At 53.0% G+C, this 26,186-nt stretch overlaps 1 protein-coding gene across 1 annotated transcript in view; it reads left to right on the plus strand.

Annotated features, from left to right (window-relative positions):
- Positions 1-26,186, plus strand: part of DPP6 (dipeptidyl peptidase like 6) — a 490,977-nt gene that overhangs the window by 265,446 nt on the left and 199,345 nt on the right. Inside the window, exon 3 of the mRNA XM_054726673.1 lies at positions 133-231. Within this exon, the coding sequence (XP_054582648.1) occupies positions 133-231 (99 nt within the window). The remainder of the gene's footprint in view (positions 1-132; positions 232-26,186) is intronic.

A 26,186-nucleotide genomic window follows, 5' to 3' on the forward strand; every position in this document is an offset into this window, starting at 1 on the left:
TTTTGTTGGGCATGGACTGGTGGAATCAGATGTTCTACCTTACGTGCTGTTCCCAAATGGCCATCGGAATGTCCTACGGCCCTTCTTTTACCAAAGCGGAGGGCGTGACCATCTGCCTCCTTTGTTTTCTAGTGGAAGACAACAGTCTCTCCCAGAAGAAGAAGGTCACGGTGGAGGATCTCTTCAGTGGCGAGTTCAAAGTTCATGACCCGGAGGCTAAGTGGATAAGCGGTGAGTTCTGTGTGTGGTGACGATGTGAGCGTCCCTTCTCCATGCCCAGCCACTTGCTGACGGCCTGGCCTTCCTGGCCGCCTCTCGTGGTCTCTGTCTGACCGTAGAAGTGGACCCACTGTGCTCTGGCTGTGGCCATCCTGTTACTGTTCTAAGGAAGTGTGTATCTGGTCTGTGGGGCTGCTGCCTCATGGGACACGGGTCCTTCATGTCACCTCCGGGAGCCATCCTTTCTCCCAGGGGGATGTGAGATGTTGCTAAGCAACCAGCCCTGGGAGGCACACAGCCGAGCTTCCTTCCTCACTGTACCCACCACTGGACTGAGGGCCGAGGAACTGAAAGGTTCCCCCAGAACGTCGCTGGATCAAAGGACCAGGGTGCCCCATGCACAGTTGCAAACAGACATTTCCCTCAACCAGGACATAATCCATTTTTCTTGTTCACAGGGTTTTTTAACTACAAAACAAAATAGATCAGAGGCAAAGGGGGACATGTTCCTAACAGTGATGCATCTCCTCTCGCGGTCTGGGATGGGAGAGCCGTCAGGGAGGGGTGCCCCACGGCCGGGCCAGCGCCCGCTGCCCACATCCCTCCCGTGCTGCTCTCTCCGTGGGCGCTGTTTGCATTTAGTCCCAGCCTCAGCGGGTGCACCTGAAAAGTCATTGTCCGACGAGCCCCCGTGAAGAAAAAGCCTGATGTTAAGGTGGTGGTGGAGGGGGCCAGGCCTCGTGTGGAGCTGAGGGCGTGATTTTCTCAGATTCTGCGGGGCTGAGGGCCTGTGTCCCCGCCCGGGCAGAGGTGGCCTGTAACGGCTCGGGGCCTGATCCTGACAATGAAAGGTGGTTACTGTCTCTGTAGGATGCAAAGTCGGTTATGGGACAGAAAGCACGTAGGAGATACAGGATGGTCTCCTTCTTCCCAGGAAGACACACATCAACTCACATGCTGCGTTGCGAAGCTTCATGCTCGGGGAGCACCTGTAGAAGGAGGAGTCCTCCTCTGTCCGAGCACCAGAGGCAGGTGCATGTGGAACGCAGGTGGCCCCTGTGAATATAGTTAACCCGCCCAGCAGGCAGGCTGGGCTTCTCCGCTTGATGCAGACCATGCCTCTGTTGCTGGCACTCACACCAGCCTGTGTGGATAGAAAGGAGGTGGCCCTGTTTCCTCTGGCCCGGAGCCGGCTCAGCCATGGACAGATGGCTCGGCCTTGGCCAGACGGCTCAGCCCTGGAGAAGAAGGGGAGCCGGTGGCCAGCACAGGCCTCTGCAGACCTGCCGTGCCCTGCCTCGTTCTCTGCACGTAGGCTTTGTATTTCGCACAGAATGCGATTCCGGCCACATCTGCAGCTGCGGCCCCTGATGAAAGGCACGGCCGTGTTAGGTTAGCGCGAAGGGCGTCTCCGACCTGCTCAGACCCACAGCTCTGGCTCAGGGGCCTGTCTCTGGCCCTCGCGTTATTCCTAGATTCTGCCTCTTCACCAGTTTCCTTCCTTGCATCCTTTCATCCTTCCTCCCTTCCTTCCTTCGTCTGTCTTCCTTCCTTCCTTTCTTTCTCTATTCCTTCCATCTTTCCTTCCTTTCTCTTTCTCTTCCTCTCTCTCTTTTCTTCTTACTGGTTCTCCTCACAGGGTCCAGCACAGACTAACATTTCAGTCTTACATGTTCCCAGGGATCTGTTCTCTGCCTTCTGATTAGTAAACTCCTAGTCCTCCTTAAGTCTGCTCCATCTCCTCCTCTTCTTCGTTATCATCATCATTATCATCACTTCATATCATATCATCATCATATCGTCACCATCTTCACCATCACCTTCACCTCCATCATCACCCTTATCACCATCACCATCACCACCTTCACCTCCATCATCACATCATCACAACCACCAACACCACTACCATCATCTATAATAATAAAAGGGTAATATGCTAATTACACCGGACGTCTTCTGGATGTCATTCCGGGTGTCCTTCCTGACGAAGCCTGGGCCCGAGGGAAGCCAGTCCAGGTCCCGGGTGCCTGCTGGTGGCCGGAGGAAGGAATCCTGGGTCCCGGGTGCCAGAGGGAAGCTGGTGCTGGCAGCTGGGGGAAGGAAGGCCTACTCTTGCACAGGGCCTTCTTGTGCTGGTGCTGGCAGCTGGGGGAAGGAAGGCCCTCTTGCACAGAATTTTCATGCATTGGGCCTCTAGTCATTACATAATCACCTACTGTGGGTTCCTATGTCTTATACTATAGATTAAGTGCTTTACACATATTAAATCATTTAATTCTCATAATCACCATTATTCCCATTTTCCAGATGAGGAAACTGAGGCTTAAAGTGTTTAAATAACTGGATCTCTATCACAAAGTTAGCAAGTAGCAAAGTTTTTACTTGAACCTGGGTTTCACTGGGTTTTATAAACTGTGCTACAATGGATAGAATTCAGGTCTCCTGTATCCAGACAATTTCTTTCATAACCTCACCAGCTACATTGTGTATTTAAACAAGACCATAGGTTTTGAATATTTTAGAATTATTTCCATCCCTTAAATTCTTTATTTTAGCATCCCTTATTTCCATACTCATGTTGAACTAAAAAAATACGTGATAAAGAAAAATGGTGTAATTTCTCACAAAGAGCCTTCCTTTCTTATAGTGTACATTAACCACTAAGGTAACCAAGGTGTCTGGGGTTTAGATTGAAGTCAATAGTCTAGAACTAACACACGCTGTTAGTCAGGAGGACCTGCATTCACTGGGTTCGAGAAAAACTTCTCCTCGCCCATCTATATACTAGAGATTTAATTTTTTAAACCTACCTTTTCTGAAAGTGATTAATACAGCAGCCTTCAAATTCTCTCATACACTGAAGGCCTGCAGACATTCCTCAGGCACGTGTGGCTCCACTGGGCGAGCGAACGAGGCATGAGGAGCAATAGAACTGAGGCCACGGAAGGTCCGCCCTGAGCTCCCTCTCACGAAGGTAGAGGCCTACACCTGGAACAATGTCAGGCCTCTCCTCTCTCCCCAGCCTCCACTCCTTCTTCCCATCCTCCTGTCCAGCTGGCCCGGCCAGAAGAAAGCATCTCAATACCCCACGGTCACATCCGCCTGCCTGCAGTGCCCACACCTGCCTGCAGACCCACACCTGCCTGCAGTGCCCACACCTGCCTGCAGACCCACACCTGCCTGCAGTGCCCACACCTGCCTGCAGTGCCCACACCTGCCTGCAGACCCACACCTGCCTGCAGTGCCCACACCTGCCTGCAGACCCACACCTGCCTGCAGTGCCCACACCTGCCTGCAGTGCCCACACCTGCCTGCAGTGCCCACACCTGCCTGCAGACCCACACCTGCCTGCAGTGCCCACACCTGCCTGCAGTGCCCACACCTGCCTGCAGACCCACACCTGCCTGCAGTGCCCACACCTGCCTGCAGTGCCCACACCTGCCTGCAGACCCACACCTGCCTGCAGTGCCCACACCTGCCTGCAGACCCACACCTGCCTGCAGTGCCCACACCTGCCTGCAGACCCACACCTGCCTGCAGACCCACACCTGCCTGCAGACCCACACCTGCCTGCAGACCCACACCTGCCTGCAGACCCACACCTGCCTGCAGTGCCCACACCTGCCTGCAGACCCACACCTGCCTGCAGACCCACACCTGCCTGCAGACCCACACCTGCCTGCAGTGCCCACACCTGCCTGCAGACCCACACCTGCCTGCAGACCCACACCTGCCTGCAGGCCCACACCTGTCTGCAGGCCCACACCTGTCTGCAGGCCCACACCTGCCTGCAGTGCCCACACCTGCCTGCAGACCCACACCTGCCTGTAGTGCCCACACCTGCCTGCAGTGCCCACACCTGCCTGCAGACCCACACCTGCCTGCAGTGCCCACACCTGCCTGCAGACCCACACCTGCCTGCAGTGCCCACACCTGCCTGCAGTGCCCACACCTGCCTGCAGACCCACACCTGCCTGCAGTGCCCACACCTGCCTGCAGACCCACACCTGCCTGCAGACCCACACCTGCCTGCAGTGCCCACACCTGCCTGCAGTGCCCACACCTGCCTGCAGACCCACACCTGCCTGCAGACCCACACCTGCCTGCAGACCCACACCTGCCTGCAGTGCCCACACCTGCCTGCAGTGCCCACACCTGCCTGTAGTTCCACTCCCGGCAGCTCCTTCTTGGGCCCTGCTGCTCCCTCGTGCTGCTCCTCTCTCTTCTCCCGACTTTTAATGTGGGTGGGCCCGGGGGTCGGGCTTCCGTCGTCGCCTCTTATATCTGCGCCCTCCCTCGGTGTTTTCATCCGGTCCCCATCTGTGAGGACCAGCTCAGGCCCCCACGTTCTCAACTGTCTCACAGCCATCCCAACCTAACCTCAGCATCTCCAAGTCTGAGCTCTAGATCTGCAGCCCCCAAAACAAAAGCACCTGTCCTCCCCGGCCTCTCCTCGCTCAGGCGGTGGGAAACACATTTTTCTGGCAGAACCGGCCACACACCCGAGTCTTACTTTGCTCTTGCTCCCGTACCCGCCCCGTCAACAGCTCTGCCGCCAAAGGACCCCGCGCCCGCCTGCGCCTCAGCCAACACGGGGGCTCCTGACCACACGGGCCTCTCGGCTCAGTCGCAAGGATACGGGCCGGGGGCCAGCCTGGCAGCAGGGGGACCAGGAGCCAGACTCTCCTCGGCCCTCAGATGGTGGGTCTGGCACCAGGGCCTGGGATCACTTAGTGCCGGGGGGAGGGGGGCGTGTGTATGTGTCCAACTTAGAATGTCAGCAGTCCCCACACCTCTCACTGTTCTCACTGTGCACTCCCCAGGGAGTCATTCACTCCACAACTGGGTTACTATCCATCTGTGTTTCTGGAGGGGTTTGTTGCTATTGTTTTTGTTATTTTTTGTTAATCCTCAACCGAGGATATTTTTTCCATTGATTTTTTTTTAGAGAGAGTAGAAGGGAGGGAGGGGGGAAGGAACAAGAGAAAGAGTGAAACCATCAATGTGAGAGAGATATCGATTGGTTGCCTCCCAAATGCACCCCAAGCCGAACCTGCAGCCCTGGTACATGCCCTTGACCGGGAATCGAACTTAAGACCCTTCCCTTGGAGGGCTGATGCTCTAACCACTGAGCCACTGGTCAGGGCGAGGTTCTGATTTTTTACTGTTCTATCACTTTTTCAGGGCTTTTAAATTTTTGTTTGCTTATTTTTTATTTATAGTTGATATTCAATATTATTTTATATTAGTTATAGGTGTACAGCATAGTGATTAGACATTTATATAACTTACAAAGTGGTTACCCCGTAAGTCTAGCACCCACCTGGCACCATCCATAGTTATTATAATACTAGAGGCCCAGTGCACAAAATTCGTGTACAGGGGGGTGTGTCCCTCAGTCCAGCCTGCACCCTCTCCAATCTGGGACCTCTCGAGGGATGTCCAACTGCCCATTTAGACCCAATCCCGGTGGGATTGAGCCTAAACAGACAGTCGGACATCCCTCTCACAATCCAGGACTGCTGGCTCCCAACCGCTTGCCTGCCTGCCTGCCTGATTGCCCCTAACTGCTTCTGCCTGTCAGCCTGATTGCCCCCTAACTACTCCCCTGCCAGCCTGATCGACACCTAACTGCTCCCCTGCCAGCCATCTTGTGTCCACATGGGGGTGGCCATCTTTGACCACATGGGGGCGGCCATCTTGTGTGTTGGAGTGACTGTTAATTTGCATATTGGCTCTTTATTATATAGGATGATAACTCTATTCCTTATGCTGGAATTTACCTCCCTGTCACTCGTGCTGTAACTAGCAATCTGTGCTTCTTAACCTCTTCACCTTTTCACTCAGCCCCGAGCTCCCTCCCCTCTGACAGCAATCAATTTGTTCTCTGTGAAATCATCAGTATTTGTCTTGCTCTGTCTGGTTTATTTCATAATACCCTCAAGATCCATCTATGTTGTCACAAATGGTAACATTTTGGTTTTTTATGATATAGTATTACTCCATTGTATATAGTTGCAATTCTGTATCTCCAGCTCAAATACCTTCTGAGCTATGGACTTGTAGAGTGGTGTGTGCATGTGTGTGTGCATGTGTTCATGTGTGTGCATATGTGTGGTATGTGTACACATGTGTGTGGTGTGTTTGTGTGGGGATTGTGTGTATTTGTATGCATCTGTGTGGTGGGTGTGTTGTGTGTGGGGGTGTTTGGTGTGTGGTTTGGGGGTTGTATGTGCACGTGTGTGTGTGTGTGTGTCAGTCCCACTGACTGACCCACCTGTCCCAGGGTTGTCCATGGACACCTCACATCTGTGTCTGTACTGAACCCCCTCCCTCAGCTGCTCACTCAGAACCGGCACCTGCTCCCTGCTCTGAGGAGCAGGCACGGCCCAGCCCATGGGACCCGCCATCCCTACCAGAGGGGGGAACCTTGTTCCTGCCCAGAGCCATTTGCATATTTATAACACCAAGGGCCACACAAAGTTATCAGCTTAAAAATTAGCCTGCTCGTTCGGTCAAACATTTGATGAACCCATCCCTGATGCCTTGGCAGGGCCAGACCCGATGGTTTTGCCGGTCTTAGACAGCCCCGGGCCGGGTGTTCCCACCCTGCCGGGGACTCTTCGGCAACCTCTCCCCTCGCGTCCTTTGTGCTCTCCCCAGTCTTCTCTGACGAGCCGGCTTGAACTTCTATGATTGCTTCAAACACCCACCTTCTGTTTCCCTCGGGGTGGTTCTCACACAGGATGTTCCTCTGCCCAGAACCTTCCCTCCCGTCTCCTTCCTGCCCTGCAGATCCTCATCCTCAGCCCCCTCCGCGCCCTCGCTCCCAGCAGGCTGCTCTGCCCCGAACTCCTGGCTCTGCTCCCAGGTGGCCTGGCGGGAGCTTTCGTTATGGGTGTGGGATGGGATTCGCCCTCTGCTGTCTCTTTCCCTCGTGTGTAGCCACGAAGGCAGGACTCCCATCTGGTCACTTCCCGTGCTGCCTGCAGCGCCTGGCAGGGCCTCTGGTAGCCCCTCGAACAACCTCGTGTTAAAGACAAGACGACCTCCGAATGGTTGGAAATCTTTCCTGGAGGAGTGATTTTAAGCAGAGACCTGACTCTGAGAACCGAGCCGATGAGCTCTCTGAGGGAAAAGCATCCCAGGCAGCATGGAACAGCCATTGCCAAGGCCTGGGTGCGGAAGCCTGGTGAGCGTGTCCATGCACAAGCCCAGCTCCCACAGGTCCCGGGAGACGGGTCAGCAGAGGAGAATGGGCAGAGGAAGGAAACGGAGGCGTGGCGCTCACTGTGGAACTGAAGGTCTCAGAGCCGGTTGGCCGGGGCGTGCTGAGGCTCGGGTGCGGGGCCAGTGTTTTCACTGTCTGTGTTTGACAGCGAGGGTGGAACACACGTTAAAAGAAAATGAAAATCGCCTGTGATTCCACCAGCCAGAAATGACCACAATGAAATGTTTGCACTTAGCCTTTCAGATCACGTGATCTGCGGGGTGATACCAAGTGTGAAATGTGGAAAGCTTTGTAACACAGATCCTAACACATGCACTGGGCATCAGTAAGATTCCCGTTATCATCTCAATACCCGCTCAGGACGTCATGACATAAATGTGCCTCACTTGGTCAGTCTTAGATACGGAGAGTGCAGGCAGTGAATGGAAGCAAAGGTAGGAAAGCCATGGGGCCTGGGGAGTGGACCCAGTGGGCTGGCCGAGCAGCCTGCAGCCTAGGAGAGGCCAGGCGAGGATGGCAGGGAGATTGTAAGGCCGGTCCACCAGCCAGCGAGTCCACCCTCACGGCGTCAGTTCTGTGAACAGGTGATGAGTCAGAGGAAAAGCTGATGAAAGGTGACTGCGTGGACATGTCCTTTAAGTCTTGAGAACTGGGCGTGAACTAGGTGAGAGGTCAGAGCCACTGGAGAAGTGTGGAAATGGAGCCTTTCTGGGGAGCTGCTGGGGATCTCTCTGGGGGGAAGAGAGAGTGAGGACCCTGGAGGGTCCCAGGAGGCAGGGGGAGAACCCCAGTGATGATCTGTCCAAAAAGGCAGGGGAGGAAATGACTTCAAAGGGCCCAGTGGGCGTGGCTCAGTGGTTGAGCATCATCCCATGAACCAGGTCACGGTCTGATTCCCCGTCAGGGCACATGCCCGGGTTGTGGCTCAATCCCCAGTGTGGGGCGAGCAGGAGGCAGCCAGTTAATGCTTCCCTGTCATCATTGATGTTTCTCTCTTCCTCCTCTCTCCTCTCTTTGGAATCAATAAAAACATATTTTAAAAAGAAGTCATCAAAGACAACTGTCTCTTGGCGGCACACCCTCCACCCCACCCCACAGTCCAGGCCGTGTTTTCTGCAAGTCATTGGCGCGTGCTAACTCCGACCCGGGTTCTGGAATTGTCCTCTTCCTGACCCTGTTTCAGAGGACAATGGGAAAGGGTTAATTCCGGGAGATGGACTCAGACTTGTATGCAACGGCGCTCTGCGTTGCCCTCTTCCCCCGTGTAGACAGGGAACAGGCTGCTCCGTGTCCATGGAGTCGGTCACTCTTCACCGGGGTCTCATGCCACAGCGCCTGGTGGCAGCCCCGGGAGGCACCTCTTACCAAGGCAGCTGGGCCGACCTGGAAATGGCTGACGGCCCCGTGCACTGGGCTCTGAGCCAGCCGAGGCCACTGTGCCTCCCGGGCCTGCTGACCCTCCCGTGTCACTAAGCCAAGGCCACTGTGCCTCCCGGGCCTGCTGACCCTCCCGTGTCACTAAGCCGAGGCCACTGTGCCTCCCGGGCCTGCTGACCCTCCCGTGTCACTAAGCCGAGGCCACTGTGCCTCCCGGGCCTGCTGACCCTCCCGTGTCACTGGGGCACAGACAGGGCCTGATTCGCTTGTCTGCTACCTGCGGGCAGGGCTGGGCTCAGCTCTCTCCTCCTCCTGGGCCTGCTCAGCGGGGCTGCTATGGAATCGCCCAGGTCTGTGTGTATTTACGCTCATTCCCATAAATCCAGCCACAGCCTCGTGTGAGCGGAGAGCCCTCCGTGCCTCTCGCATGAAACACCGAGAGCTGTAAAACGGGAGAAAATTGCTGCCTTTGAATGTAGGAAAATAGCCGCTGGTTGGTCCCGGGAAAGCGGGAGATAAGACTGGAGACGGCAGCAGCTTGATTTCAGATTTGCTCTGTCATCTTCCCTTTTGATATTCTGCAACGCCAAACGGATTTTCCTATAAAGCTCTCGGGTGAGACGGAGGGGACACGAGTGTGAAATGGTTGGGTATTTCTGCTGCTGTTTGAAGCCACAGTTTCAATCAGAACCATGAAGTGTTAGAACCAGAGAGTGAGACGGCCCGGGGTCACTGTGCAGCCGGTAGCCACTGGCCGCCGTCACCTGCAGGGAAAGGCCCGGAAGGACAGTTTCAGGGGGAAGCACGGTCTTCAGCGCCTCAGGGGGTCGGTGGCGGCAATAAGGGCCGTTATTTGAAGTTGTGCATCACAGGCGCACAGAGGACACCACGGGCCTGCAGAGCCAGGCAGGGGCGGGCGGGGCGGGGTGGAATGAGGGCCCATCTGGGTAAACCACCATTTCCCCCTTTTGCTTTGCAGCACCCTCCTTTCCGCAGGAGAAGGGGAGCCCAGCGCTGGCCTTAGGAGGCCTCTGGTTATGTTAATGCTGTGAAACCACACGCCACGCCCAGGTCCCCACAACCATGTCCAGGTCCCCACAGCCACACCCACGTCCCCACAGCCACACCCAGGTCCCCACGGCCACACCCAGGTCCCCACGGCCACAGCCAGGTCCCCACGGCCACGCCCAGGTCCCCACGCCCACGCCCAGGTCCCCACAGCCACACCCACGTCCCCACAGCCACACCCAGGTCCCCACGGCCACACCCAGGTCCCCATGGCCACGTCCAGGTCCCCACGGCCACACCCAGGTCCCCACGGCCAGGCCCAGGTCTCCACGGCCACACCCAGGTCCCCACGGCCACGCCCAGGTCCCCACGCCCACGCCCAGGTCCCCACAGCCACACCCACGTCCCCACAGCCACACCCAGGTCCCCACGGCCACACCCAGGTCCCCAGGGCCCCACCAGGTCCTCGCGCTGAGACTGTCCGCAGCCACCGTGACCTTGTCCCCTCTGTCCTGTATCTGCTCCGCCCACATCCTGCAGTTTCCTGTGGGAGTCCCTGCAGGGGCAGTGACAGCAACAACCGGCACAGGACAGGAGTGGTTACCGCAGCGACATACCTGCCCAGTCACTGCCTTTGAAGCTGCACCAGAACCCAGGGAGGCTGAGTTTTTTTGTTTTTGTTTTTTTTTAATATATATATTTTATTGATTTTTACAGAGAGAAAGGGAGAGGGATAGAGAGTTAGAAACATCAATGATAGAGAAACATTGATCAGCTGCCTCCTGCACACCTCCTACTGGGGATGTGCCCGCAACCAAGGTACATGCCCTTGACCAGAATCGAACCTGGGACCCTTCAGTCCACAGGCCAATGCTCTATCCACTGAGCCAAACCGGTTAGGGCGAGGCTGAGTTTTCATCTTTCCTTTAGAAACGAGGAAGCCCCGCAAGAGGAAGCCCCGCAAGGCCCGGGAAGGCTGTAGCAATTCCGGGGGGCGGGGCTCCCGTGCTGGTCTCCGCCGTCCCCCACCCCCCCGCAGCACAGCCTTCTCCCAGCATGCCCAGCTGTCCGCGTGCTTCTGTCTCTGTTCTCTTTTTCTGGAAACGCTGTCATTCTGCATTTCTCTGCTTCAGCAACTCGGCGCGTTCTGCATGGCTGACCCCAAACCGCTTCTCTGGGCACCCTGAGCAGAAGCAGGCGCTCCCTCTCCAGGTTGCCAGGCCTCTGCACAACTGCAGTCGCTGGAGCCTCAGCCGAGAGCCCAGCCTCAGGGCGCCGTTGTGGGCAGAGAGGAGGCACCCGTCTCTCCCTGACACCACGCAGCCCGCAGCCCGTCCTCGGCCAGAGGGGCTCATCCTAACTGGCTGGCGGGTGGGACGCGGGAATTGTCTGATGATGCAGGATTCGGGGCTCCCGGCTCTGCGGCTCAGCTGGGCCAGCGCTCTCCCAGCAAAGGGGGCACATTCTGAGTCTGTGCATCCTGCACCGTTGGCCAGCGCCCCCCTCCCCTGGGAAATCCGATGTCTGAGTTTGTGCCCCAAGTGAACAGGCCAGAAGCGAAATCCTGTTCCTACCTGTTTGTGGGCCTTTGAAGGGGTCATTTCCCCCTTCTGGGTCCAGGGAAATAAACGTGTGTGTGTGCATGTGTGTGCGTGTGTGCGTGTGTGTGCGCGCGCACGCGCGCACATGTGCACCTATTCTGCTTTCTGGAGAAAGAACTCTCGGGGGAGATCCATGTTATGCTCTCTGCTCAGGAAGGCTGACATTTTCCAGGGTGTCTGGGGTTATTTCCACCCCCAGGCTTTTCAGGGCTTTTCCCGAGGATCCCCCACAACACTCAGCCCCTCCAATGCCCCCCCACACACACACCATGGGGCAGAGAGCGAGGTCCCCTCCCCGTGGGGCAGAGAGCGATGCCCCCCACCCCCGTGGGGACATGCACCTGCAGCAGGTCTTTCTTCCAGGCGCATCAGCCTGGGGCACATGGTGCCCAACAGCACTGCCCGGGACCCGGGAGCAGGGTCGCCCGCAGCCCACGCACGGGCCTCAGCCTCTCTTTCTCTGCCACCGGGTCGGGGAGCCTGGGACGCTCCATGTACCCACGCACTGCGCTGTGCAGGCCGGGGCTGTGATGCCCGCGCGGACTCCTCCTAGGACGGCCTTTGAGGCGGGTCAGAGGGCCCCAGTCCTTACACTCCCCTCCTGAATGCAGGGCCCCCTGAGTCTGAGATCGGGAAGCATTATCCTTTATTGTTTCAATTAAATTACTCCACCAGGTCCTCACCCACATCAGCCTGCGAGGCTAACTAATTACCATCGACATCTTTTCAAACACTGGTCATCTTCTTAATTCACGAAAACCGAACCACTTGGTCTCGTCCACAGTTGGGTACAATCCCCTCCGACCCTGCACCCCAGCAAATTAACTTTCTGTCCAGGGGTTGGTTTTCGCCTCTTGCCCTCGGCAGCAAGCTCCTCGGGCCGCACGCGCCGTGGATGAGGGAGGCCTCCTCTAGCGTTCAGTGTCTGAAGGAGCCACCCAGCAGGTGGGCACGTGGAGTGTGTGTGGATGGGACGAGGGCTCCAGGTTTCCGGCGGCGGAAGGAGACCAGGCTCTTTACTTGTTGTAACTCTTGGCATTTTAAAAACGTACACGCACATTTACCAGGAGTTAAAAACGTACACGCACATTTACCAGGATTTAAAAACGTACACGCACATTTACCAGGATTTAAAAACGTACACGCACATTTACAAGGATTTAAAAACGTACACGCACATTTACCAGGATTTAAAAACGTACACGCACATTTACCAGGATTTAAAAACGTACACGCACATTTACCAGGAGTTAAAAACGTACACGCACATTTACCAGGATTTAAAAACGTACACGCACATTTACAAGGATTTAAAAACGTACACGCACATTTACCAGGATTTAAAAACGTACACGCACATTTACCAGGATTTAAAAACGTACACGCACATTTACCAGGATTTAAAAACATACACACACATTTACCAGGAGTTTAAAACATACACGCACATTTACAAGGATTTAAAAACGTACACGCACATTTACCAGGATTTAAAAACGTACACGCACATTTACCAGGATTTAAAAACGTACACGCACATTTACCAGGATTTAAAAACGTACACGCACATTTACCAGGATTTTAAAACGTACACACACATTTACCAGGATCACTGCGTGTCCAGGTTCTGGCTGCTCTCATGGGGAGGACCTGACGATGCAGAAGGAGCTCTGACACAGTGTGGCTCGCACGCGGGTGATCGTATGCAGGATGTGCCGTCGCCTGTAGTTTCCGACCTCAGACTCCCTCCCTCTTCCCACACTGTCGCCTGTGCAGCACCGGACCCCCCACAATGGCCGTACCTCATTCCCCCCCGGAAGGGAGGGGCACAGAGAGCAGGCCTCGCAGGTTAAAAAGCAGCAGACTGCTTCCTGCTAACACGAGTTTTCTGGAAAAGGACACTTGGGGTCAGAGGGTGAAGGCCCCGTCTGGGCCACACGGCGCGGGGGCAGCGCTAGGCCTCCTTTGAGCTCCGCCCGGCTAACTCGGAAGCCTCGGGAGGGCTCTGAGCACGTGCGAGTCCCGTGAGAAGTCTGTGTCCGAAGAGCAAGGGCGCCGACTGCATGGCGGGCGAGTCCTCTGAGTGGGGAGAGGCCAGTGTGTGAGGACAAGACGGCGCCCCTGGGTTTCCTCCCTCTCAGGAGCCGCCAGCCGCTCATCGGGGTGGCCCTTGGCTATGCTGTGCGCACCGTCCCCCCCTCCCTTGCTGCTGGTCCGTGGGGAGCCTGGCATCCTGGTCCCGGCCTACGCCCAAGGCTCCACGTGGCCGCCCGGGTAGCGGGGGCTGTGACTTCTCACCAGATCTTACCGACCGATCCCCCGGCTGTCAGCTTCCCCGCCCCCTCTCGGACTCCCCAGGAGGGAACATGCACCCTCCCCCAGTACTTGCCCGAATGCAGTGGTGACCCGCAGAGAAGCCCGGAGGAATGACCTGGCCATGGCTGTTCGGGGACTTCAACGCGGTTTGCTTTGGTTTCCGCGCAGCAGTTTGCTGGGAGCTTTGCCGGAAGCCGTGCCAGCTGCTTGGGGCGGTCAGTTCTGAGCAGGAACTCCAGGAGCACATGACACCCACCACCCCGGCCTCGCCTCTGGCGGTGGGGTTTGCAGAGTGACCAGGAGTTTGTCCTGGAAGTCATTTTCGTTATTCGGTATTATGTTTATTCTTTATTTTATTTTATTTTATTTTGTTTTATTTTTCCCCATCACCATTTATTCCCCCGTACTTCCACCTCCACCCACTCCCCTCTCCCCTGCACTCACCCCACTGTTCGGTGTCTGCAATTCTTCCTTTTCCCCTCAATCCCTCACCCTGCGGCAGTCCCCCCAAAAAGCTGTCGGCCTGCTCTCTGAGCCTGTCTCTTTTACTAGTTAGTTCCATTTGCCTCAGAAAGGAGACCCATGTTGGACTCTGTAGTAAACCCCTCCGCGCAGCCTCCCTGGGCACATGCAAACCCCTCCACGCAGCTACCTGTGCACATGGGAACCCCTCCGCGCAGCCTCCCTGTGCACATGGGAACCCCTCCACGCAGCTACCTGTGCACATGGGAACCCCTCCACGCAGCCTCCCTGTGCACATGGGAACCCCTCCACGCAGCTACCTGTGCACATGGGAACCCCTCCACGCAGCCTCCCTGTGCACATGGGAACCCCTCCGCGCAGCTACCTGTGCACATGGGAACCCCTCCACGCAGCTACCTGTGCACATGGGAACCCCTCCACGCAGCCTCCCTGTGCACATGGGAACCCCTCCGCGCAGCCTCCCTGTGCACATGGGAACCCCTCCACGCAGCCTCCCTGTGCACATGGGAACCCCTCCACGCAGCTACCTGTGCACATGGGAACCCTCCACGCAGCCTCCCTGTGCACATGGGAACCCCTCCACGCAGCTACCTGTGCACATGGGAACCCCTCCACGCAGCCACCTGTGCACATGGGAACCCCTCCACGCAGCCACCTGTGCACATGCACATGCATGACCAGGGGAGAAATGTCCGAGGTCAACCAGCAGGGGCGCCTGTTTGACTGAAATCAGAGGGGAAATGGGAACCCACCCACTACCCACCTCCCAGGGCACCTCCTGCTCCGCCTCCTGGGTGACCCCTGGCGTGAAAGGAGGTGCTCACTGCACACGCGGCCGGCCCTGGCTGCTCATCCTTAAGCCCGTTGGCAGGTGTTACACTGGCGTTGGGGTAAGTCCCAGTTGGTACGGTTAAGTACACAAGCGGTTGCACACAGCACTGACTGCGAACGTACCCAGTGCGGGGCCGCATCCCACCCCCGCAGCCCCGCCAAGGGTTAGCCTTTCTCCCTGCGGTCCCGCCGGCGATAGGCCTCGGAGGCGCCACCACACGCCTGAGAAAAGACACGACAGAGCCTTGCTCTTGCTGATGGGTGTTTGGTTCCTTCAGATATGTCCCCAGAAGGGAGTCTCTGGGCCCTAGGCAACCGCGTTAGGTCCAGGAAACGCAGGTGGATGGACGGAGTCTCGCTCGCCTCAGAAATGGAAGTGCTGGGCACAGTTCATGTCCGCCAGGCTGTCCTGTTCTTTGGCTTTCTTGAACTATGTGATGGTTTTTCTTTTTTAAAAGAATTCTGAGGCAAGAGGTCCCATTTCTGGAAAGGGGTTGTAATTGACAAGCTTCCGTAATGCGAGGAAGGGTTGTTTTATTGTGAGCAAGACACACCATGGGTCCGTAAGCACGGCGTGGGTAGGTCCTTCTGCGGACGGACTCCTGGACTTCTCTGGGGAACCTATGGTGTGAGCCAGCCGGCTGTGAGCCGACAGAGCCCTGCGGGACTTAAAGGGAAAGAGTGCGGCCAGCGGACCAACTTTATCCACCAGCTCGGATTCCCGGCCCAGGGTTTTCTCCCCCGTCATGCCTCCAACAAATTAGTTCATTTCACTCACTCATTCATTCACTCATTCATTCATTCAAGTCAATCACTGAGAAAAGGTATAAAGAAAAATAAGACACACTCCTCGTCCTTAGGGGGACGTTGGGATGAAGAGTTAAATGGCAGAAGGGCACTGAGTGGACTGAGAGTAAAAGGAACATCACCTTCTGGCTTTGGGGCTCAGGGGGGCCCCAGGGGTGACATTGGAACCTAATTAGGACTGTCAAGTAAAATGCCCTGTGGCATAGGGGGTGTGAGGAGCAGAGGCCAGGGAAAGAGCTGTGTCTGCATGTTAGGAGGGGAGACTGAGAGGGGTGTGACCGCAGCCCGTTGGGGTTGGGCCTTGAGGTCCCTCTCGGCCCCTCCTTGGGAAGAGGGCCTGTGCGGTCTGTTTCATTTCTTGGGGGATGCGGGCTGAGTGCAGGTCTGGGCTAGGAGAAGCAGGTGTGTAGCAGGTGTGTGTATTCTTTAAAATTTTTTTTTTAATTTTTGAATTACAATTGGCATTCAATACTATATTAGTTCCGGTGTACAGCAGTGGTAGGACGTTTATATTCCTTAGGGATCACCCCCGGTGAGTCCTGCGCCATCCAGGCGCTATGCATTTTATTACAGCACTGGAGGTCCGGTGCACAGATTCGTGCACTGGTCAGGTCCCTTGGCCTGGCCTGCGCCCTCTCGCAATCCAGGACCCCTTGGGGGATGTCGGACTGACAATTTCAGACCGGTTTCCACAGGCCAGGCCGAGGGACCCCACTGGTGCACAAATCCATGCACTGGCTGGTTTCAGCTTTTGCACTCGGATGTCGAGTGTGACTCGACACGGTTAGCATCGGTAGCAGCTCTTATGTCGAATTGTATTGAATGTATCAATAATTTGAAATATAAAAAAATCCAAATAAATAAGTTTGTATGAAAAGAAACTCCAGTTTTTTATTCTACTGCCGCGCTTTGTAAAATCTGGGGTATTTTAAAAATTAAATCCCGAGTAGAATAAAGGAATCGAGAAAAAAGCAAGCGAGTACAAAGGGTTAATCCCCGCAGTCCAGGCAGTGGGACCCCATGGGTGCATGAATCCGTGCACTGGGCCTCTAGTATGCATATAAGATCTTTGGTTAATCTCTTCCCACCCTCCCCTCTTCCCTCTTCCCTCTGAGAGTCATCAGTCTGTTCCATTGTTTCCAAGCCTGTGGTTTCTGCTCCTGCATTGAGCATCTGCCCTCTGGTGGTCAGTGCGCGTCATAGCTAACGGTTGAACGGTCGAATGGTTGCTTAGGCTTTTATTTATATAGATTACTCACAGTGCTCCCTGCTGGACTTCCCGTGCCAGTTTGTACTTCTTAACCCTTCCCCTGACATGTGCACTTGTGTTCTTAGGAGGCACTTTCCTTGTACAGAGACCTTCGCAGGGGACAGTCAGGAACAAAAGGGTGGCCTATGCGAGGCTGCCCCCAGAATCCAACATGGATGAGTCAGGTGCACGCACAGCTGAAAGCAGAACGGGGAGCCAGGAAAAATGGCTCAGCCCCGGGCCCCACGGGACAGCGACCGGGGTGTGGGGGCCGAGTCCTGCAGCCGCCGTGGGTGACATTAGACAGACGTCTGCTAAGCAGAGTGCCTCTCCTCCACGGCACTGAACAGTAACTCCCAGCAGGAGGCTTACTTACTGGGCAGCGTCTTTGCTGTCATTAGGAAGCGTCTGGCAGGGTTTGGAGATGTCACAGATATTATATACCTTCTTTTCTTTAATCCTCACTGAGGATATTTTTCCCATTGATTTTTAGAGAGAGTGGAAAGGAGGGAGGGGGAGAGGTAGAGAGAGAAACATCGAATTGAGAGAGGCACATCGATTGGTTGTCTCCTGCATGCGCCCCAACTGGGGACGGGGATCGAACCTGCAACCGAGGTACATGCCCCTGACAGAGAATTGAACCCAAGACCCTTAGGTCTGCAGGCCTAACTCTAACCGTTGAGCAGCACCAGCCAGGGCTATATCTTCCTTGTTAGTGATATACCTATGGTATGTTTTTAAGATAGTTCTCTCTTGGGATAAACACTGGAAAACTTCTCTTTCCGGAAGGTAGCGCCCTGCATCCGGCTCACTCTCGGCCCTGACTGGGCCAGGTGACTGCTCCATCTCCTTCTTTTTAACATTTCTTTTATTTTTCAATCACAGTTGGCATCAATGTCATGTTAGCTTCAGGCACCCAGCATAGCGGTTAGACAATCTATAGTGTACGCAGTGGCTCCTCCTGTCACTCGAGTCCCCCCCGGCACCAGGCAGTGACCACGGTACTGCTGACTCTGTTCCCTGGGCTGGCCTTCCATCCCGTGACTGTCCCGTAACCACCGCTCTGTACTGCTCACCCCGCACTTCCCCCCCCCCCGCCCCTCCCATCATGAGAAAAGAATGCGGCTCTTGCTTTAGCATCTGAGGTGACCGTTCCTTCGGCCAAGAGCTTTTGTCCAACTCCAACCCCAAAACTCCCCAATGAAGGCACATGGCAGGAAACCTGCCAAACCAACAGCCACGCCGTGTCCGATCAGATCATAGGTTTTGTGAAAATATCCCGAATGTATTATAAAAAAAGTTCCAAACGTGTGCTTTTCTGGTCGGGAAACGGAGGCTTCCGGCTGTCTGCATACACTCGCTGGGTTCACACGTCTGTCCAGAGGAGGACTGGGGTTAAAAGCCAGCGCTCTGGGCGTGTGGGTCAATCACGTGAATGGTAAAGTATCGTTTTTTATGCATCGTCCCTGCTTACCAACATAGATGAGTTCAGAACTGTGTCCTCGGTAGCTATTATTTTCATTAGTTTTACTGGTAAAAGCCTCAACAGTGCTTGGAGGAGTGCGTGAAACAGTGCCCCCCAGTGGCTAAGGATACACATGACAATCACAGTAACGGGGCTATGTTTAGTCTCCTGGAGGATTGATGGAAGGCCAGCCCCTGAGAAGATGTATGCCATGTGCCACGTGTATGTTGTGTGGGTAGCAAATAAGCGTGGAGACAGATGCGATTGGGCTTGCGAGCTGGTGTGTGATTTCTTGATCGCTGACCTATTAATATGCTTATTAATATATAATGCTACCTTGAGTGTAAATTTAGCTGCCTCACATTTATAACACTAGCGGTGTGACATATGATCATCTGAGCAAGAACACTGCTTTCTGCCAAAGCAAGAGCCTCCCTAATTATTTTTTAATGCAGTTAGGTGTGATGTGGAAGGGATATGAGTCCAGGAATCGATATGTCAAAGGATCAACTTATGGGACCTAATTTTTATGAAATATTACTCTAGTCTCATCCTTCTCTTTTTTGTCCAACAGATCATTACAGCCGCGGACTCAGTTCCATATTCCTGAAAATGAAAATTAAAATATTGCCTCTAAAAATAGCCATTCTTAACTAAAAATATATAAGTGTATCTTTCAATTTTTAGGTAGCTTTAGGTTTAAAAGACAAAACCATAAATGGGAAATATGCAATATTAATTTTTTGTTTGCTGTGGGACTCTTAAAATTAGATGGGTTTTGCTCTGGCCGGGTGGCTCAGTTGGTTGGAGCGGAGTCCCGTACAACAGAAGGCGGCCTGTCCCATTCCCGGCCAGGGCACGTACCTAGGTTGCCAGTTTGATCCCCAGTTGGGGAGCATACAGGAGGCAACCAATTGATGTTCTCTCTCTCTCTCCCCCACTCCCTCCAATAAAAATTAAAATAAAATTAGATGACTTTTTTGAAACTTGTAATTTATGGGTTTAATCCCTCCATCATGCATGACCTGGGACGTGGGACAGGCATATCTGGGACCATGCAGTCCAAGTTAACATACTGAAGGAGACTTTGTTATTTGGGAAACTAGGGGCCATGGATGTGAATTGAGAAGAACGGTTGCATTTTGTCGTCGAAGAGTTAGAACCAGAGGGCTCTCCCTTGCTGACCAGGAACTCGGTTGTAAATTTTTCCACTACGTTCTGGGTTGTAGCATCTGAAAAGTCTCAAGAGATGTCCAGCTCACACTTCCCCTACACTCGCATTCGGGCGGTACATTTATCACAGCTCACCAACCAGCACTGGCCCGTCACTATGAACTGAAGGCGGTGCGTAACTCGGCTTCCCTTGGTTCTAACGCCCCTTCTTGCTCCAGGTCCCATCCAGGAAACCCGGGACACTCGGTTGCCAGGTCTCCTTAGCTCCACTTGCTCTGATAACTTCGCAGACCTTCCTGGGTTTTGATGACCTTCACAGGAATCGAACTTGAGTGTTTTGAGGAATATTGGTCAGGTCTCCTGTAGCATGTTCTTAGATTGCAGTTTTTCTGATTTGTCGTTCGGCTGGGCTTCTAGGGTTTGGGAAAGAAGCACACAGGAGGGAAGCACCATTCTTGGCATGGCGTCTGGTGCCCTTGACCCTGTGCTGGGGTCGCATTGGCCAGGTGTCTGGTGCCCTTGACCCTGTGCTGGGGTCGCATTGGCCAGGTGTCTGGTGCCCTTGACCCTGTGCTGAGGTCACATTGGCCAGGCGTCTGGTGCCCTTGACCCTGTGCTGAGGTCACATTGGCCAGGAGTCTGGTGCCCTTGGCCCTGTGCTAAGGTCGCATTGGCCAGGCATCTGGTGCCCTTGGCCCTGTGCTGAGGTCGCATTGGCCAGGCGTCTGGTGCCCTTGACCCTGTGCTGAGGTCGCATTGGCCAGGTGTCTGGTGCCCTTGACCCTGTGCTGAGGTCTCATTGGCCAGGCGTCTGGTGCCCTTGACCCTGTGCTGAGGTCACATTGGCCAGGCGTCTGGTGCCCTTGACCCTGTGCTGGGGTCGCATTGGCCAGGAGTCTGGTGCCCTTGGCCCTGTGCTGAGGTCGCATTGGCCAGGTGTCTGGTGCCCTTGACCCTGTGCTGAGGTCGCATTGGCCAGGTGTCTCTACCAAGTGTCTCTCTCCCCACATTTTCGTCCTGTACTTTTGGAAGGAAGTCCCTGTGCAGAGCCTGCCCGGGAGGAGGGAGGGGCGTGCTGTACCGCCCTGACGCAGGGTACAGCTGATTCAGAATTCTTCTGCAGGGGCAGTGAGTCTGTTCATCACTTATGTGCGGATTCATTTACTTAGATCACTACAGACTTCCATGTATGTATTTATACTTGGTGTAATAATCCAGTACAGCTCTTCCCTCAAATGTTCCAGCTTTGTACATTGGGTGCTTTTCGGGCTGACTCCACGCTCTCAGGCACGCCTGCATCATCGGGGCTTTCACTTTATCTCACCCTTTCTCCCCTCCCCTCCCTTCTTCCCTTTCTCTCTCTCTCTCTCTCTCTCTCTCTCTCTCTCTCTCTCTCTCTCTCTTTCTCTCTCTCTCTCTCTCTCTCTCTCTCTCTCTCTCTCTCTTTCTCTCTCTCTCTCTCTCTCTCTCTCTCTCTCTCTCTCTCTCTCTCTCTCCCCCTCTCGTTAATCCTCACCCCAGAACATATATTTTCCTCCATTGATTTGTAGACAGAGTGGAAGGGAGGGAGGGGGGAGAGAGAGAGACAGAGACATTGATGTGAGAGAGACACAGTGATCAGTTGCCTCCTGCACACACCCTGACCCAGGCCTGGCATCAGGCCTACAACCTAGGCACATCCCTTGACCGGGAATTGAACCTGGACCCTTCCATCCGAGAGCCGACCCTGCAACCACTGAGCAAACCGGCCAGGGCTGTTTCTTTCTTTTTGCTGCTCCTGCAAGATGCTCTGGGCTTATGTTGTATTGTCTTCCCCAGCCCTGCACCAGCCACTTCTCTGAGGAGCCCTGGCTCCTTCTATTTGCCATGGAAACCAAGTCTGCACTTGCTGGTACGAGGCCATCATTGCTTCTGGGCTGTGTTCACAGCTGACAGAGTGAGGAAACGTGTGTGTGTGTGTGTGTGTGTATGTGTGTGTGTGTAATGTCTCTATATCAAGCTCCATCTGTGTATTAAGCTAAACATGAGTTCATATTGATGTTTCTACATGGAACATACTAGCTGTCACATGTCATATATACACAATAGTCAACATGTGGAAACAACCAAAATGTTCATCAACACAAAATGGGTAAGCGAAACGTGGTGCACACACACAATGGGGTGTTACTCGGCTTTCTGAAAGGAACTCGACATGTACACACCAGGGATGATGCTGAAAACACTACACCAAGTGAAGTAAGTTAGACGCAAAGGACAAAAGTGCATTACACTGTGGAGTCCCTATGTTGAACCAACCTTGTATTTTGGGGATAAATTCCCCTTTGTCCTGGTGTATAATTCTCTCTTAGTTGTTGCATTTGGTTGGCTAATATTTGTTGAGGATTTTTGCATCTATATCCATAAGAGCTATCGGTCTGTGGTTTTCTTTGATGTCTGTGGTTCTGTGTATCAAGGTGATGCTGGCCTCATGGAATGAGCACAAAGGGCTCCCTTCTCTTTGTCTGTGGTCATTATTTCTTCAGAGACAATGTCTACTATTTCTCTCCCACCCCTCGTCTTAGGGCCTGTGATGCGCCTGCTGAGACGCTTGTTCCACGGGTCTCTGAAACTCTGATTGTTCTTCCTTCCTTTTTCTGTCTTTCCCTCAGACCGAATGTCTCCGTCATCACCAAGTTCACGGCTCCTTCAGGATCAGACGCGATCTTTGCGCTTGAGTGACTTTTTCATTTCCCTTGTTGTCTTTCAACTCCCGAATTTCTGTTTGGCTCATTGTAGAGCCTTTCGATTTCTTTATTGATATTTTCTATTCAGTGACACACAGTTCTCATATTTTTAGTTCTTTAGACAAGGTATTTTTTAGTTCTTTGAACATATTTATAATAGCTAATTTATTATATTTATTTAATTTATTGGGTTGGCATGGATTAATAAAAGTATATAGGTTGCAGGTGTATAGTTCTATATCACGTGTATATTGTATTATATGTTCACTACCCCAAGTCAAGTCTCCTTCCATCACCATTTATCCTTCCTTTACCCTCTTCTACCTCCTCTACCTCCTTCCCCCTGGTAATCACCTTGCTATTATCTGTGTCTATGAGTTTGTTTGTTTGTTGCTTAATCCCTTCACCTTTTCACCCCAAACTCCCTTCTCTCTGGCAGCTGTTAGAGTCTGTTCTCTGTCTATGAATCTGTTTCTATTTTGTTCATTAGATCCCACATATGAGTCACATCATGCAGCACTTGTCTTTCTCTGACTGGCTTATTTCGCTTATATGATAGCTAATTGAAAGAGTTTTCTTCTAACACGTCTAACGTCCAAACTTCCTCGGGAATAGTTTTCACCTGTGTATGGACCGCCCTGTCCTAGTTCTCTGCGTAATGTGATTTTTGTTAAATTCCAGACATTTTCAATAATTCAGTGTGGCAGCTCTGGAAATCGGATCATCCTCTCCCTAGGTCTGGCTGCTGGTTTTTGTTGTTGGTTGCTGTTCCCATGTTTAATGGCTTCCTGCTCTAATGCAATAAGGTCTGCATGCTTTTCGTGGGAGGGCAGATGCTGAGGCCTCTGCCGGCTTGGCTTAGTGCTTGTATAATGATTGACAGAGAGTTCATGAAATAAGTCTCCCCGCTTTCGCCAACAAGCTCTGTGTACATGTTAGTGCACAACTTCAACACTGAACGGGGAGTTTAGGACCCTGCCATGGTCTTCCTTTCCTGCCTGCTTGCTCGGAGTCTCGAGGTTAGCCAGGGGCCTTCTCACATCTCCTAGACACACATCCAGCCTGTTACAGCCCCAAAGTACCAGTATGTTCGAGTTCTCAAAGCCCTCATGGACTTCTTGCTCCCTAGCCTTTCTTTTTCAGTTTTTTGGTCAACTTTTCATTTACTGCAACTGTTATCACCCCGGGCGGCTGCTGTTTAAAACAGTTGTCACAGATTGTTTTTTGACAAATGCCCCAGAGAAAAGGCTTTTGTAGTGAGCAAGCTGTGCTTTGAGGAGTACAGGTTTCCAGGAAACTGTCAGACGGATGAAATAATGGCAATCCTCTAGAAACCAGAGCTTCGGGAGATCTATAAAGCTGTTCTTTCCCCTCCGGTGGCTTCTACACTGATGAATTTAATGACTACAGTGATTGCAAAGCTGTTGGTTTTCAATACTGCCACGGAGCTGGGGAGAGGGAGACGGGAAGATGACAAGTCAAAAGGCCACACAGATCATTGACCTGATCAAGATCCAGCCTTTTTTTTTTTTTTTTTTTTTTTAATAAATGCACCTCAGATTGTTGGAGGCCATTGGCTAATTGCCAACGTTAGAAAAATGTTGATTTTGACAATTTGTGCAAGTTCTGGAAGTGGCTCCATCTCCTCCCCTCGCATTTCGTGTGCAGTTCTTTTCTTCGTGTTCAAAATGACCTGTTTCCCAACGATGGCACCTGATACACAAAAGGAAGCTTGTCCCGATGCCTGTTGCCAAAGAATTTTCAGGAAACATTTAAGATGTTTACAATTTTCTATGCCCCCAGGAGCAGGGTGTGTCTGTGCGGGTGAGGGTAGAGCACATTGAAACCCATATGTCTGACATCTCCAGTGTTCTTTAAACATATTTTATAAAAATACAATTTCCTGAAACAGAGTCGCATAACACATTGGCTCTGCAGTGTCAATGCTTTTGTGCCAGGCCCTCCCAGACGCCGGGAGAGGGTCATCGGCGGCCCCTGCGTGGAAGGGTGGGCCTGCTCCCGCCTCGGTTCTTGTCAGTCCCACAGGAAAGACTTCAAACAAGTGACACCAAATGATTGCATCATAGCAACATGAATGCATTAAAGAAGCAAAGTGAGCCCTAATCGGTTTGGCTCAGTGGATGGAGCATCGGCCTGCAGACTGAAGAGTCCCAGGTTCAATTCCAGTGAAGGGCATGTACCTTGGTTGCAGGCACATCCCCAGTAAGGGGTGTGCAGGAGGCAGCTGATTGATGTTTCTCTCTCATCGATGTTTCTAACTCTCTATCCCTCTCCCTTCCTCTCTGTAAAAAAATCAATAAAATATATTATTAAAAAAAAGAAGCCAAGTGAGCAAATCTATCGAATAAGCAAGGCAAGCAAGTTTATCTAAATGCATCTGCCCTGTGAGGTGCAGAGAGCCTTCCCCACTAATCTGGGGAGTGAGTGCAGTGGGGGTCCGAGGGGTTACATGCCCTCTGTCTATAGGTTGTGGGGTTTTCCTGCCAAATGTTTTGGCACAGATTAACTCCCAAGGGCTCCCTTTTACTTCGCTGTGGCTTCCCAGAATGTATGAGGAGCACCTGGCAGTTTTAACTTGACAAGCCCCGAGATTGCTGGCTTCTCTGTTTAGGGAGTGAAATACTAGTAAAACTACCCCCCTCTCCCCCACCCCTGCCCCCGCTTTATATCTTTCCAAAAACAGCTGACCTCATTGTTGAGTGAGACAGGGTTTGAACACTCCCTCTCCTTTCCCTGCCCCCGGCCTTAGCAGTTCGGGGGATTTACGCTGTGTGTTATCTGGTCGGAGGGAGAAGGGGCATTAAGATTCCCTCCTCTCCCCTTTCCCTCCTGCATTCTTTAATGAGAACAGGTATTTAGCCATTTGCTCTCAAGTTTGGGGAAGATCATGGCTGTTCGTTACAAGCTGACTGCAAGCTCCCCAAACTGTTTGGTCCTGCTTAATTTTCTTGTCTCCGTTTCCCTAGTTCACTTGCTTAGGCATTTTCCTAGTTTCTCACTATCCTGTAACCCTTGAGAGGGAATGTTCTCTGTATAATAAAATGTGCGCTGCCTTGTTTTCTTACTCACTGCATCCGATTAATGTGATATTCAGTATTTAGTTAAATTCTTCCAAGTCACCTATTTAAAGGCAATTTCTTTTTCATTCTCTTCTGTTTGGCATGCTAAAAACATCTAACACCAGGTCACCTGCAACTTCTGAAAGAGAAAGTGTTTTCCTTTTGTCTGTTGAAACTAAGATCTTTACTTAGCGTAGAAGACGTGGGGTGCCCCCCCCCCCATCTTGCTAGAGAAGGCCAGGTGTCCGTGTGGAGACCATCAACATTTCCCTCTGTGCTTTCTGTTCGGGGGGCATTAATGTGCACTCGTACATGTCCATTTCCAATGGTAATTGATTAGCAGGGACTGGAACAATTTTCCCAGGGAATTCCTAGGCCTGGGGCACTGTGGGTTTTCCAAAGTCCCCAGCAGACACAGAAATTGGCTTCCAAGTGAACAAAACATATTCTCTAATCTCCTACGGCTCTTTTTTCTTTGATGAGCATTCAGTGTATTAGGTACCAGCGGTATGCCCTTCATAATACAAAGCACTTTAGACTGAGTGATTAAAGGCCTTTGGTACTTATGAAACGATGGGGAAGTTTTTTTTTAAATGAACTTGGTTCAATTAGAGAATATT

The sequence above is a fragment of the Eptesicus fuscus genome, chromosome 14 (genome assembly GCF_027574615.1).
Source record: "Eptesicus fuscus isolate TK198812 chromosome 14, DD_ASM_mEF_20220401, whole genome shotgun sequence".
Taxonomy (NCBI): domain Eukaryota; kingdom Metazoa; phylum Chordata; class Mammalia; order Chiroptera; family Vespertilionidae; genus Eptesicus; species Eptesicus fuscus.